This window comes from Macrotis lagotis, chromosome 5 (assembly GCF_037893015.1).
Source record: "Macrotis lagotis isolate mMagLag1 chromosome 5, bilby.v1.9.chrom.fasta, whole genome shotgun sequence".
NCBI lineage: Eukaryota > Metazoa > Chordata > Mammalia > Peramelemorphia > Peramelidae > Macrotis > Macrotis lagotis.
The window spans coordinates 130,869,094-130,885,587 of NC_133662.1; the positions used below are offsets into that span (position 1 = coordinate 130,869,094).

The 16,494-nt window shown below is 32.9% G+C and overlaps 1 protein-coding gene across 1 annotated transcript in view; it reads left to right on the forward strand.

The window, feature by feature from the left end:
* Positions 1-16,494, forward strand: part of NKAIN2 (sodium/potassium transporting ATPase interacting 2) — a 1,359,833-nt gene that overhangs the window by 752,043 nt on the left and 591,296 nt on the right. The window contains exon 3 of the mRNA XM_074187495.1: positions 9,525-9,605. Coding sequence (XP_074043596.1) covers positions 9,525-9,605 — 81 coding nt within the window. The remainder of the gene's footprint in view (positions 1-9,524; positions 9,606-16,494) is intronic.

Below are 16,494 nucleotides of genomic sequence, written 5' to 3' on the forward strand. Positions count from 1 at the left end.
TTCCGAAGTGAAAGGAACCTCAGAGGACATCTAATTTTACAACTAGGAAATGTCATCCAAGAGAAGTTAAGTGATTTGCCCAATGTTAAAAAATAACAATGATCAGAGGCAGAATTTGAACCCAGCTCCTCTGATTCCAGATTCAGTGTTCTTTACACTGTACTGCTATCCTCTAAGTCCCAGTTAATAATGGTATTTGCTCTCTAAAGATTAGCCTAGCTCAGAATGGGGAGGCTCATCTTGTGTTGGCTAGTAGCTACTGACTTGTTTGACCATGGTGACCCAGAAAAAAGAAAAATACACAATGTCCTTCAGTTTCATGTGACCTCTTCTACAGTAACAATGGCAGAAGAATTCAAAAGGGAGCAGAAACAGGAATTCATCAACTTTTAGATATTCCATCAACTTTGACTTATCTTTAGCTATTCTAAGAATGAGATTCTTGGCAAAAAAATAGTGAATGGAAATGGTACAGGAGCTATACTGATGTCAGAAAGCAGTCTCCTTTTGAACCAAAAATGAAGAAAATTTCAGATACCTGTGATCCATACAAACTATTTTAGACTGAATATGATCTTATAACTTGAATATGATCCCATAGCCATCTGATTGGACTAAACTGTTAAAATCTCGTGTTGGAAACTTCTGGCAACCAGGTCATAACTCTCAACTACTTGTACAGATAATGAATTTCAGCCAGAAGAAAATACTCTTTTAGTAAGATACTAAGTTACAAAGCATCTTATCTTCGTACTTATCGTATTACTTTAACTTGTCAGGTCATAACTTAACTTAATTTTTCTCTGGAGTTTGTCAACCATTACATTCCTTCTGACTTTGAGGTATGATGGTAAGAGTGCTAGGTTTGGAGTCAAAAGACTACAGTTTTAATACTGACTCTGCCACTCCCTACTGATATGACCTTAGGCAAGTCAATTAATTCTGTTGGATCTCAGTTGCCCTATCTGTAAAGTGAGAATATCAGACTTTGAAGACCCTCCCAACTCTAAATCTAGAGTCTGACTTTTTCCTATTCTCAAATCTCATTCTAACTCAAAATCTAATTTTAACTCAAAAACTCCTCTCTAATCTCATTTTAACTCTCTTCACTATCTGTAGTCTTAAATTCCATTCTTTAATCTCAAATGAATAGATAGTTTACCAATATTTTCATTTTAATCAAATGTTTTCTCTGTCACATTCAAACTTCTAGTCTGGGCTCACAGATTGCCAAAGGATAAACTGTAATAGTCTTAGGGCTATGTCTTAAAGGTCAAAAATATTTCTCCCTAATATCAGCATTTTACTCTTACAACCAAGGGAGAAAGGAAAGGAATCTTCTGCTAAGGGAGACAAGGGAAATCCCCTTACCCTACAGCCACAGAAGCTCTTTCATCTATTATGCCATATAAGTATTAACAAGTTATTAAATATTGCATAGTATCACATCTTCCCATAGGTATCATATTTCTTCTCTTAGCTTATAAATTCCATGAGAGAATGGGTAGAAACAATATTTTTTTCTTATTACTTATCTCAGTGCTTTGCCCACATGAGAAAAATGGTTTAATCAAGGAAAACCTATCATCAAATTTAATAACAACAGAAGCATTTCTATAGCACCTACTTTGTGTTAGACACTGTGTTAAATGCTGTACAAATATTATTTCATTTTATTGTCACAATTATTCTGGGAGGCAGATGTTATTATGATCATTTGCATTTTACAAATGTGGAAACTGAGGTCTAAATAGAGTGTCCATGGCTAGATTCAAACTCTTGTTTCCCTGTATAGTACCTTCTATCTTTCCTTAGTACCTTCTATCAATTTGAAAGACAGTAAAAATGAATATATTTGAGCAGTTTCACAGAGCATGAAGTACAGTCATGTTTAGCCAAAATGATAGAACCTAGAATGGCCTTTGAAAATCCAAGGCTACCTCCTCACCACAATTTGGCAATGAATTTTATTGAAAGGAGAAAGGATAATTTTAGTGGATCTTTAGATGTCACTTCCATTTAACACATGTTGGGTAAGTACTAATTGACTGCCTAGCTGAGTTTCATTATTATGCAAATAGAACATGCTAACTGGTTCCCATCCCCCCACCCTGTACCTTAGCAAATAAACAATGCCACTTTTTCTCTTTTAATAATGAAGGTATTACAATTTAATAAATATTTGCCAAGAATTGGTAATCTTGAGCAAAATTTCAAATTATATTATTTATAATGAACTTTTTAGGCAGCAAGGTGAAGAGGTTAGCAGTAGAGATCCTTAGACTATCACTTTCATATGTCAAAATTGATGAAGCTCAAGTTAATATGAAAGTAGAATTGGAGGGCTGTAGAAAAAAATGTTTCAGAAAATGTGTTCCCTGATCTTTCCATATTGATGACTTTCTTTATTTAGCAAACATTGTCACAGAAAAAAATTTGGCAGAAAAGTGGAATTTTAAAATGTATTTTCCTGGATGTGAGCAGTCTATATAAATTTCTTGTTTTCCCTTAAATTTCTTTCACTCCCTGCCCCACCCCCTTAACCATTACCAAAAAAGGGAAAAGAACAATCAATTCATGAACCAGATCAATTGCTTATTTTAATCTTGATCACAATGAATGCAGGATTCTCCACTTTGGTCCTAAAAATGAATGACAGTCTATTTTGCTGAAATTGATTTCATAGATCTAAGAATTAGAGGAACAGAAATATTTTGAAAACATTGAAGAAACTAGAAGGAAGGTTCCTTTGTCTTAAACAGTACTATTTATTCCCATAGTTCTGTTCAATAAAGCTCTTAAAAATTTTTATCAACTTGAAAAAAATCCTATTAACAGGTAGTAAGTATCTCACCCTGCCATGTCCTCAAGGGTTTGTCTGTTAGTTGCTTTTTTTACAAAAAAGAAATTTTTGGAAAAATTAGTTTTAGCTTTCATCTTTTATGTGAAAGTCCATTTAATTCTGTTTTATACTTCCATACTATTTTCAGGCATTGGTTTTTCTTGCCCATCTTGACCTTTTTAAGTTGAAATTTTCCTAAATGCATTTTCTTTTCTTCCTTTCTTCTCTTTGTCTCTCAGACTCTCTGTGTCTCTTTCTCTCTCTTTGTAGTCTTAATCACTTCCCTAATTAGAGTAGACTGGCAAACAAAATATATAATTGAATGGCATAAAACTATTGTTACTAGAAGGCCATAAATTTATAAAAAAAATCAAAGAACTATGAATGATTACATTAAAACTATCTTTTCTCATTCAATCCTCAATTTCCAAGAGGTGTTTGAGTTACATAAAATTGAAGAATTTTGTGAAACAGAAGACAACTAAAACATTACCTCTTTTACAAATGATGAAATTGAGACCCAGAAAGTTTAATCAATTTACTCAAGGACAAGCAAGTAGCATATAATATTCCCATCTCTATAAATGGATACTAATTTCAAACAGGCATTCGAGTCAGTAAAATGGTGTTGAGAAAGGAGGTAGAGAATAGTCTGAATAATGACAAGAAGGTCAGTTTGGGATTATCAATAGAATGCAGAAAGGAAAGTTTACAAAGTGAGTTAGGATTTAAGTCAAGAAAATATTTGCAGTTTTATTGTTATAGTTGCTTATGTAAAAAATTAATGTTCTTTTCTTCAATAAAGTATGTTTCCCTTTAGAATTATAAAATGAAAATGAATTATAACTTGTTGATCTTAGTATATGTGCATATTAATGTGCACACACATACACACACACTATATATATATATACATATATATATGTATAATGTACATTTGTAAATTAAAATTTGATCATTAAGGAGGGCACAAGAGCCAATCAGACTACCTTGGTCAGTTTATTTCCATTATTTTATTATTTTCAGTGCTTTAAGAGGCAAATTGGATTGAATAAATTACTTAGTTTAATCTCAATGATCAAAATGGCAATAATCAATATGACAAATGATTCTATTATGCTGGTCTTTCAATACAACATGAGGAAAAATAGAAGAGAATGGAAGTTTTTCATAGTAAAAATCAGGGCAAAAAGTAGTTTTACAAAAAAGGAATTATTTATTAGAATAACTAGAATCAGAGATCAGAAATCACAAGTTGGGTAATATATTATCTCACTGAGAAAGAACAACCTCAATATCTCTGTGAGAAAGCTATTGTTTCTAATAATCTCCAACCTGAATAATTATCAATGGGGTACCATTAAATAGCAGTGGGCATTGAACAAGAGTCAGTATGATGAGAGGAGTTTGAGACTGTAAATAATGATGATAATGATTACAAAGAGAAAATGAATTGTAGGGCACATTGACAGAATTTGCTCATAGACCAAATTACAGAGGAATGTAGAAGATTCTCAGCATTTGCACAATTGGGCTTGAGTCAATTGGATGAGATTTAATTTAGATAAATGCCAGATAATGAAGAAAAAAAAAAACAAGAACAAGCAGAATTCCAAAAAGTTCAAAAACAGAAATATGTAGAAAGAAGGTGTAGGGTTCTTATAATGAATAGGAAATTAGATTTTTCTGAAGATGCTTTAGTAATATATTCTCTATTCTTATAGAATTAGTCTTATGTAGTTACATTAACAAATTTGTTAAGGTAAGTCTCCTCTTTTAGGTCATCATAAGGAAGAACATGATACAGTTTAATCTTTTTAATCCTTTATCTATCTATCAGCAAGCATTTATTGCATGTATGATATGTGCCAAACACTATTCTAAACATTGTGAATATAAAGAGTAATAAATACAGTCCCTTAATATAAGAAGTATCTTGGTAGGTGATATGTACATATATACTTAACACAGAAAATAAATACACATTGGGTTTTGTTTTTTGTTTTTTGTTTTTAGGTTTTTGCAAGGCAAATGGGGTTAAGTGGCTTGCCCAGGGCCACACAGCTAGGTAATTAAGTGTCTGAGGCCAAATTTGAACTCAGGTACTCCTGACACCAGGGCTGGTGCTCTATCCACTGTACCACCTGGCCACCCCTACACATTGATTTTAAAAGGAACAGTCCTAACAACTGATGTAGTGATGTATTGAACCGAGTTTTGAAGGAAAAAAGAAATTATATGAGACATCCACAAATATGGAATGAATTCCAAACATGCGTGATAGTACAATAGTATTGAGATAGGAGATGAGTAGTCTATAAATGATGGCAAGAAAACCAGCTTAGCTACTCCATAGAATGCAGAATGAGAAGCTAAAAGATGAATTGGGATGAGGTTAAGGAAGGATTTAAATGTCAGAAAAAATTATATTTTATTGTAGAGACAACAGGGAGGGAGGCACTGAGATTTATTGAGGAGAGTGGCATGATCTTCGGCAAGTCTGGATAATGATTGTAGATAGGATGAATTTAAAGCAGGAAGTCATTTGGGAGGCCAGATGATGGAGTCTGAACTTAGGTGGTAGTTGTGAGTACTTAATACATAATAAATAAGTCCAAGAGATAAAAACATTCTGAAGTATGCCTTGGAAGAAGGGCTTAAAAGAATTCCATGTATTTTCCCTTAAAGAAAGAAGAGCCCAGGATCACAAACTATAAATATGTGAAAAGTAAGAATAACATACAAAAAAAAAACTAGAGAATACATGAGGTTTTTTGGAGTGATATAACATTACCATCCCTCTGAACTAAATAAAACATTCCATTGCTTTATAAAGTTATATTCCTATATGAAATAATAAACAATGGTATTTTAGAAATCAAGATTGAATTAAACTGGGAAATGAGAATATTTGACATTAATTAATAATACTATGGCTAGGCAATTAGATGAAAAAATACCAGTAGGCACATATTGGAAGCATTCTAATGGAAGAGACATAGTTATAGAGCACTCTAGGAGTAACACTGGAGTAGAAAACAAAAATCTCTGTCCCACCATTTATTAACTGTATCTGTCTTTGAGTAAGTCACTTAACTTCTCTCTCACTCTCTACAAAGTGAGTGCCATGGCTAATACTGGTTATGTCTGTATCACAGGTAAGTATTAGATCACTGATAGTAATACCTGACATTTAACTGAGAATATTAACCTTTACAAAGCTTTTATATGCATTATTTCATTTAGCTCTCAGATAAATCACATGAGCTATTATCTTTTTTATAACTGAGGAAACTGAGTCTCATGTTACAGGATATGTCAACATTTATGCATCTAGTAAAATGTCAGAGTGGAATCAAAACTCATATCTCTTTAAACTCCAAGTCCATCACTTTTTTCTCTTATCCCATGAGGTAATGTTTTAAGTAATTAGAAAATTATGAGTTGCTATTAAAATACAATTATTTTTAGTGTCCAGCTTCATGTTTTGTCAAAGCATAAGTAATAAATATTGGTTCAATTACTGAATTAGAGGTACTTAGATGAAGATAAGTTAAACATTATTTTGGGGATAAATGTGCTACTTATTCAGAGAAACTGGATTATCTGTCATAATATTCAATGTCCTCTCAAAAATAGGTTTAATGCAAGGGTGGGGGTACCTCTGACCCACAGACTATATTGGTCTGTTTTACCAAGGCAACTACAGGATTTGAAGTTTGATAAATCTAGGAGTTTTTTTAGGGATGAAATAATTAAATAATTAAATGTTTGACCACATATAGTCTGCAAATAATATTTTATTTATATATTATATTATTATATAATTATTATATAATAATATATTATATATGTCCAAATGACCTTTGGCAGAAAAAAGTTCCCCATCCCTGAATGGAAAAACAACAATATTATATAAGTAGTAAATACATTATCATCCATGGAAATATATGATTGCTTTATATATGCAGTATCTCAATGGGCCAATTTAGATAGAGATTTCGGTATCTTTTCAAATAATATGATTTTTCTCAAGGTGTTACCATGTCTTAGAGTCTTAAGTAGCATTTCCCATTATTTCTATAGAAACACATTTCATTTAATCAACAAATATTTATTAATTTGGAAATTAAATTGGAAAAGGCCTGTGCTAGGCACTAGAGATACATATAGAGAATTCAATAATCCCAATTTATAATGAACTGTTATTTTAATGGGGGGGACAATATTTTATATATATATAAATAAAATAAAATATACACAATATATAATATTAATTAAATGTTTATCAACTTGGAAGGGAAATAATTAGAAGGTGGTCAGGAAAAATCTTTATGTCAAATATGATACCTCAGATATGTCTTAATATAAGAGAAGGATTTTTTGTGAGGGGGAAAATGAGGGAGGAGGGCAGAGATATGAAATGTGAGATATTGTTTGGGAAGAAAAGACTAAAGATCAGTTTGGCAGGATCATAGCATACAAGGAAATCTAATGTCAATGAATCTGGCAAGATTGGTTGTGGGTGTATTAGAAACAATTTAAAAATTAAATATGTGTCTGGATATTGAATATCCCTTGAAGATTATCTACTGCTTCTTTTTTGTATCTTCAGCCCTTATCACACTTTCTAGCACATAGTAGGTTCTTAATTCATGTTTATTGAATGAATGTATGCTAGAGCAATATGAAGTAATTGAAATTGATTCTCACTAAAAGGATTAGACTTGTCAATTGATGCAACTTTATCTTTGCCCTTGAGGGTATTCTTAAGTTATTTATGTAATAAAATACCATATCCATGGCAAAGGAAAATTATTTTGGCAGCTGTGCTTAGGATGAATTGAAATTGATAAAGACAAGGCAAATGAAGAGACTATTTTAATAATATAAATGAAAGGTGATGAATGTATAAATTAAGGTGGCAGATGTATGGATAGTAGAGAGAAATGAGAGCGTGAAAGATATTTTGAAGGAAGAAACAGAAAGATTTGTCAAGTAATTCATTATGTGGAATAAGAATGAGGTGTCTGGAATAATAATATCATAAACCTGAGATACTGGGAATAAGATGGTACCTGAGATAGAAATAAAGAAATTTGGAGGAGAGGGGTTAAAATAAAAGATGAGGTTAATTTTTGACATGCTAAATTTATTTTATCTCTAGGACATCTAATTTGAAATATTCAATAGGCAATTGGTCATGCAAAAAAAAAAATAAAGTTTAAGAGAGAGCCTGTGATTGGATGCATAGATTTATGTATATTGAGATGATAATTAGTCCCATATACCTATAGTAGCTGGCAATGTTACAGAGAGAGAGAGAGAGAGAGAGAGAGAGAGGAGGCATTAGAGGGAGGAAGAGAGAATAGTAGGGGAGAGTGTAGTCCATAAAACAAGATAGGAACAAGAAGGATGAGCAATTACAAAAGGCCAGATTTGATGATAAAAAATAATAAGATAGTGCTTCCATTTGAGGTTGAAGTTATACTGCAAAAGATTGAAGAATGAATGAAAGGAGGAGATACTGGTCATAGTAGCTTTGTCAGGGAGTTTGAGAAAAAGGAAGGAATAAGATGCTAAAGAGAAATTGAAAGAGAATTGAGAGTCGATGATTGAGGTCACAACCCACTGAAGAAGACAGATGGGACCCAGTGTATTTTTAGAGGAATTGGCCTGAGCAAAGAGAAAGACAAGTTTTTTCAGAAACTGAGGCAAAGATGGAGACAGTGAGATGATGTCAAATGGATTTATGATGAAGAAAATGGGAAAACAGGGAACTCATGTCAAATGATCTATATTCCAAGTCATGATGCAAGGTATTTACTAAAAGGGAGTGAAGAAGGGTGAAGCTTAAAGAAGAAAAAGATGGTTTTCAAGTAACTGTGAAAAGTAAGATAAGAAATCAATTAGAAAGGATTAAAAAGAACGTTTTATTGAAGGGTATAGTTGACATCAAAAACAGGAAATTTTAAACATACGTTTTGCAAGGTTCTAAATCAGAGGAAGTGGTGGAAATGATCCATGACTTAAGTTGTTAGGCAAGGGCATAGGGGATTTGAGAGCATAAAATAGGGAAGAATTAGAATGACTGATTCAATAAAGATTATTTACATTGTTTTGTAGACATTTTTTTAAATTCTAGACACTGACAAATGGGTGTATCATTTGATATTCTTTAAGCAGTAACTTTTAAGTGTTTGCAATGTGTATTTTAGTTGCCTTGTACTAGTATTCAACATCTTAATAAAAGGCATAGATTTACAGTGAATGAGAAAGTGAGGCACCATAATGAAGATATATGGTAATTAATATATATATGTATATATATATGGTAATATATAGTAATTAATAATGAAATAATGTAAGAACTCAAAATCATTGCTCTCTTGTTAAAAATAAAAAAAAGATTAGAATTGAAATTTTGACACACCCTTCTCTCCATTGTTTTCCTGGACCCAATGCTATTAACTTCTGTTTATTTGGAATATAGCCTTATTTTTTTTTACAAAAGAGAAGTTATGTAAAATGTTTTTTCCTTTTCTTCTCTAGTTTATAATATGTTGATTTTCTGAAAGTTTCACACTCAGCTGAAGCTCTATTTAAATCTTACATTGCTAATTAAAAAAAAATAAATCAAGTCTTCTCAATCAAATATTGTTTCTCTCTTTCTTCCCAACAGTATGCTATCTGGCTAGTCCTCTGGGTTACATGGAATGTGTTTGTTATCTGCTTCTACTTGGAGGCTGGGGATCTCTCAAAGGTAATTTACTGTCTAACTTATTTCAGTTGTCAGCCCTGGGTTAGCAACCAATTTCTAAAACTGAGCTGTCTTTTTATGAGCCCCTCCTGTCTTCAGATAGATGAGCATAGCCCAGTGTCTACTTATAGTGTACTACATTTTGGCCCAACTTTGGCAATTCTTAATTAAAGATTTATAGGTATAATCCAGATTATACTTGTGAAGGAAAATGACACTGCCATGGATTTTTACCATCCTTATTCAATACAGTTTTAAATAAATATCTTGACTAATTAAAGACTTTGGTAATGGTGCTGATTTCTTTGTTCTATTTTTGAAGCTCAAATCATAAAGGAAGAATACAACCTTGTTAGAAATTATTTACCTTTTCTTTGGCTTTCTTGTTTTTCCCCACTACGTATTGCCCATATTATAGTGGAACAGTATATAACTAGTTGTCATAAATAAATTAATCAACACCTGAGTTAGAGTATTCTAGAGTATAGAAATAAAAACATAAATAAAAGAAAAAACAAATCCACTTTGAAAATATTCTCTGAAAGGCATTTTTACTGTATACCCTCTCAAGCCTGATAAAAGTGAATTTCTATCAATTTTCATTATAAATATAAACTTGTTCCCTATAGGTTTCATAATTCTGTGCAATTTTTTTCCTGTTTTATACTTTTAGATTATTTGTATCTGATCATTCAGATTCTCCTAATATTAATTATAATGAATTATAAGCTTTTATGTTCAGCCATAGTATTAGAATTTCTGTTGCATAATAAAGGATAATTGAGCATAGAGGAATCATGTACAATATTCTACATACATTTTGTTTCACGTATATATGTTTTGTTCCAGGTATGTCAAATTACATGTTGTAGGCCTAGGCTTTTCACTCCTCTTATTAGTAGTATCTTGGGAATTGATTGCTTAAATTTGATGTTATACTTGAAGTTTTTAATCCTTACTCTGCTATTAACTAGTCTTATTTTGAATAAGCTATCACCTTTCTATGCCCCAGTTTCTTCATCTGAAAAATATGATTGTGAGAAGCCCATTTACCTTTCCTTTGACTTTTCTGTTTTTCCCCTTATATATACACTGCCTATAGAATAGGCTAACAATTATATAACATGTTGTCATAATTAAGTGAATCATCATCTGAGTTAGATTATTCACTATAGAAATAAAAACACAGATAAAAGAAGTTACTTTTATCTATTGTATTTTTTAATTGTAAAATCTACCAAATTTCTAGTTTGAACAAAACTATTTTGAATTCAAATTTATGTGACTTTAGGTATATATATATATATATGTATATATATATATATATACATATATATATATATATATTGCAATAAAGAATAATGTTGGATATTTTAAAACCATTCACTGCAATTCTGTTTATTTTTTGTTTGTCTCAGATAGAAAGTTGATATTAAAATATGGAGGCAAAGATTCATGGATTATTAGAGCTAGAAGAAATTTTAGAGATCAAATAGTCCAAGGGGTGTCAAACTCAAAAAACCCCCCAACACTCCTGTGGACAAGTGACTTAGGAAAAAACTCAAATTAACATTGTTTATGATGTATTTTATTAAACATTTCTCAATTACATTTTAATCTGATTTGGCCCCCCTCTCAGGAGTTTCGCAGGCATAAAATATTGAGTTTGTTATTTATTAAACTCCTTTCATTTGACTTTTACACCTTTTCCTTTTTACTAGAAACTCAGAGGATTGATATGCAAGGTCATGCTGCTCCTTAGTGGGAGCTTTGATATTTGATTTTGTTTTGTGAAACCTAATGTATTAGTTTTTCTAATGGCACAAAAAGATTTTTCAAAAATAGATGATTCTTTATCATTTTGATACCAATGATCCTAATTAGGATAAAGCTTTTTGAGCACTTACATAAATAGCTAACTTTGTAAATAGAAGTAGAAAAAGAAATACAGTGAATAGGTTTATTAATTTTTTCTCAACTGGTCACAGTGAGGAGAGATAACAGAGATAACAGCTGGCCAACCAGAATGCTCCACCTAGTGACATCAGTAGACCAGAAGACATTAGAACATTGGGTAGGACTACATTGTGGGAAGTAATAGGCAACCAAGAATTATCCAGGATAAGCAGGCATGGATGGATTATGAACTATAGGGTTGGAGGGAATTTCTCCATCTTTGAGGAGTGTCCCATTTGAGTTTTTTAATTTACCATTTCTGAATCTTTAATTCTGATTCTTCTAACATAAGGTATTGATTCAAAGAGGAAAGGATATAGATGTGCATAGTACCATTAGTTCTAAAAATCTGCCCCCTACTCTCACTCTAGGAGGAAGTAATGATATATCTAACCAACTGAAAAATAACTTGTAACAACATGCCATCAGTTCCACCAAATGATCTCTGCATTGCATTACAAGTAGCTAGAAATGGAAAGGTTTTAAGCCAGTCCTGCCTGTTTACCACTTAAATCGACATATCTAAAAATGTATGTATGAATAAAGATAAAATGAGTAAAAATTGTCATTGAGTCATTTTTAGTCATGCCTAACTCTTCATGGTCCAATTTGGGGTTCTCTTGGGAAAGATTTCCTCCTCTGAAGAAGAAAAGGAGGCAAACATTGTTAAGTTGTCCAGGTTTCGGGATATCTGAGGTTAGATTTGAACCCAGGTCTTCCTGACTCCAGTCCCAGAGTTCTAGCCACTGCATCACCTACCTGCTCTTCTCCAGATAGAGATAAAATGAGCTGAAGACATGTTACAAAATAATAAACTATTTCTAATTTAGTAAGGGAAAAAAAGTTGCTGCCTGATAAATTGAGTGTCTTTAATCGAAATGGACTTTGTCTTAATTTGCTATTAAAAATTTAGAATTTTTTTTTTTGCATAATGCCTCCATTATCATATCTTGAGAGTGATATAACATTTAATATTGTAGAACTAAGATAGAGGAGGTAGATTTTGATGAAATGTCTACTGGAAGTTAGTCTGAAATATTTTCTAGACTTCAGGGAGAAAAATTCCACACATCACTCCTGCATGGAAATTCTTCCAATCCAAAGCTGATGCATTAACTTTTGAATATTTCCAAATAACCATAATTTCAATGATTTATGTATTCCCTCCAGTGATATAGATCACATCTTCTTTATACATCAAATACTTCCATTACAGGTAAACTTTGATATTTAATAATCAGTGTAGTACAGTTCAGTGGAAAGAAAACTGGATTTGGATTAAGAGGACTTGATATCAAATTCTATATCTACCATCTGTATAAGTATGGATAGGTCACTTGACTTAACTGTAAAATGATGGAATAGAACTAGGTATCTCAAATAGATCTCAAATAGATCAAGATCTTTACAGATCCTTATAGAAATAAGGGAATGATTCTATTACTTCATCATGGATATGGGTCTGCCAACAAGGCAATAGTCTTCTAATGACTTCGCAAAAGGTCATTAGGAGGTTCTCTGGTCCAAAAAATAAAAAATAAAATTATCATCTTGTGACCAATTAAGTTATTAGCTTTTTCCAACATTGTTGGACTACTCATATAATAACCATATGGTGCAGACCTGTCATTTACTGAGCATGGGGAACTCGTAATATAAAAATTCCCTCTACCAATTGAGATTGACATGTCGTCTATAACTTCTATTATCAGAAAATTGCCTGAATCACTGAGGAGTTAAATGAATTGACCACATTCACAAAGCTGGTAGATGTCAAAGATATAGTTTTTGAGTCGAAATTGTCTATACTCCAAAGTTAATTCTCTACATTACACAATTCTCCCTTTTATATTTATTTACATTTTTATCATTATTTAATAAAAGGGCTCAAATATTCTTAGGGACACAGGGGATGGGAAAATGGAGGGCGTAATAACAAAATCATAATGCTTATTGCATACCCATGTGCATACGCATATACACATACACACATATACTTTCCATGTTTGCTTTAAGAAAAAAAAGAAAAAATGGAAAATATCTAGCAGGCCTATCATGATGCTCTTGGGTATTTATTCCTATTAAGCAAAACATGTCAGAGCCTTGAAATATACTGCACCAGATAGACTCAAAATAGAAAATACCTAATAACTTTTGGGGAAGTAGAATATGAAATGCCTATATTTTCTACTAGGTATTTCCTAGGAGATTCTGAACCACAGGGGACATGTTGGCACAACCTGCTCTTAGAACCATTTGATAAAATTACATCTTAATAATAAATTCCTCAGGTGTGTGTGTGTGTGTGTGTGTGTGTGTGTGTGTGTGTACATGCCTGTTTATGATAGTGACAGAGTTAGTGAAATAAATAATTATTTCTTAATTAAATGAAGTGACACAGTTTGGGAATTTAAAAAAAACCAAAAAACCATGACCCTACTTTAATTCAAATCCATCAATTTTGCTATTAATACCAAGTCAAAGACACCAACTTATTTCCATTAGCAAGTCTTATGCTTCTTGAAATTAGCTATAAGGGACAAGGGCCATGAGATGGGTTTACAACTGCTTCTTATTAGAGCCCAAGTAACCTGTAAAGAGTTGACATTTTTAGTACTGTGAGATCCTGTTTAAAGGACTGGAGGAACTAACATTACCTCTAAGCATCACCACAGAACTGATTGGAGTCTTTACCAATGGGCAGGGGAGGTAAGGATGCATAATGGAGACCAGGCAGATTCTTCTTGCAGCAACCACTGAATGGCTTTTTACTGAAATCTGGCTCCATATGCATCTAAAATCAGTAGGATTTGTTTTACTTCAAGGCCAACAAAGAAAAAAGAGGAAAAATGCCTAGGGGTGGGGGTTGCTGGTATTAGGAACAACCAAAGCTCCTGTGGACATATGGTTTTATTATTGAGATCATATACGGGCACAGCACGCCCTCTGCAGAGTCATCTTTCTTTATGGTATTTCTCTGATCCTTTGCCTCTCTGTTAGCCCCTACACCCCTGGCTGTCAGGCAAGCCTTTCAGCAAGGTACCATGACCAATGAAAGAAAATTGTTCAGGCGGCTCGAAAAGAACAGATAGGATTGCTTCTTAAAGCTCACATTTTGCTTCCACACAGGAAAAGCCCATACAGTCTACCAAAGATGAATCCCTGACCTAATTTATACATCTCAGCTGTCCCCCCCCCCATAATCCATTTTGTTCAAATAAATTCCACAGTAGAATGAGTTTTAATGACATTTTTACTTTTTTGAATAATCACCTGAACAAAATTGGAGAGCAGATATTTACCCATATTGGCTCAGTGAGGTAAGTTAGCAAACCCTGGGAGGGCCAGTTTAGTTTAAGAAAAGGGAAAATGACTGTATTAAAATTTTATATGAACACTCACATTCTCTCTACTCCAAGTTGTGACAGAAATGCAGTGATTAAGTGCCCATATGCTCAAACACAGGAAGTCAAGATAGGGACTTGCTGTTGAAAGTGATCTCTAAGTCTTGGAAATTTGAAATAGTATAGCTGCCACAGCATAAAGGGTTTTATAACCACATCTTGGTTGGTAATGGCCCTTTGGCAATGAAGCAGTTAATAACATCTGCTCTGCCTTTCATTTTACAACCTAAAGCTTTTTCTTAGCAGAGTCCATGAAAATTTAATCATTTTCTTTTAACAAACAATCTAAAGGATAACTCTAAAGGGCAAAGTTATATGTGTTTTTCCCTTTTCCCACTCTGAGGATTTGAGAAAGGTACGATTATAACATTTAATTCTTTAGTTGCTATGTCTGCCTCATATCCCTTAAAGTAATATAACACCAGAAATGATCAAGCAATCAATGGTGAATGGAAAGTACGTAGAGATAAAAAAGCCTGAAATGTGAATACAGAAACTATATCCATTGATGTTACCAAATATGTAAAATGGAAAAAAATAATGTTGCTTTCTCCTATCATTTCCAAACTTCTTTTTTTATATTGTTTGCATAATTAATGTAGATAGCATTTGTATATGTGAAGGAAATTTGACATTTGTAAACAATGATGTGTGTTTGAGAAAGTACCATCAAATCAATGTGGAAAGAAAAATTAAAAACAGGTATTTTTGAGTCTTGTCCTTATTGCACTAGCTTTGCTCCTCACACCATTGGTCATCAAAGTAGGTCCACAGTCTACAAGGGAAATGAATCAAAGGAGTAGGTGTTTAGTCAAATGGAAGACTCTAAGATGTATTGAATCCCACAGTCCCCATATTACCCACCCTATTTGCTTGTCTCCAATGGAATCATATTTATCCATCCTTTCTTTCTCTGTACATTCTCCCAGGGCAATTACAATATGCCCCTGACCCTGGTACCTTTTGCTGCCATAGGTACTATTGGAATCATACTGCACATCATCATCTTGTACCTTCAGCAAGTCCCTATTTCATAATTCTATATTCTGGGCGCTGTATCTGGTGAATCAGTCTCTCATCCCACCCACCTTCCAATTTTACTTTTATTTAGTCATAGTGAGTGACTCAGAATAAATAGGTCCAGTTGGATCTCTTTACTTTTTGTTTTCTCCAAATCCTATTTCTCATCCAACTTTGTTATTACTATTGAGTGCATTGCTATCTATCTACTCAATCAGGGACAGAACCACAGTGTCATTCTCCACTCCTCATATTCCCTCTTCCCATCAGTACATCCAACCAGTTAGCCTATCTTGTCATTACTCATTACTCCTGACTAGTCTACAGTCAATAAACCTAAGCCATGCTTGGTAGATACTATTTTAGGCACTCCAATCTACTCACATTGTACATTTGCCTTTGCAGCAACTTGTTAAGGACTTCAGCACCTCTTGTCTAGACCAGGTCTCTTGATAGGTTTGCCTGCTTCAAGTCTTACCCTCTTTCAATTCATCACATATATACCAAAGTGT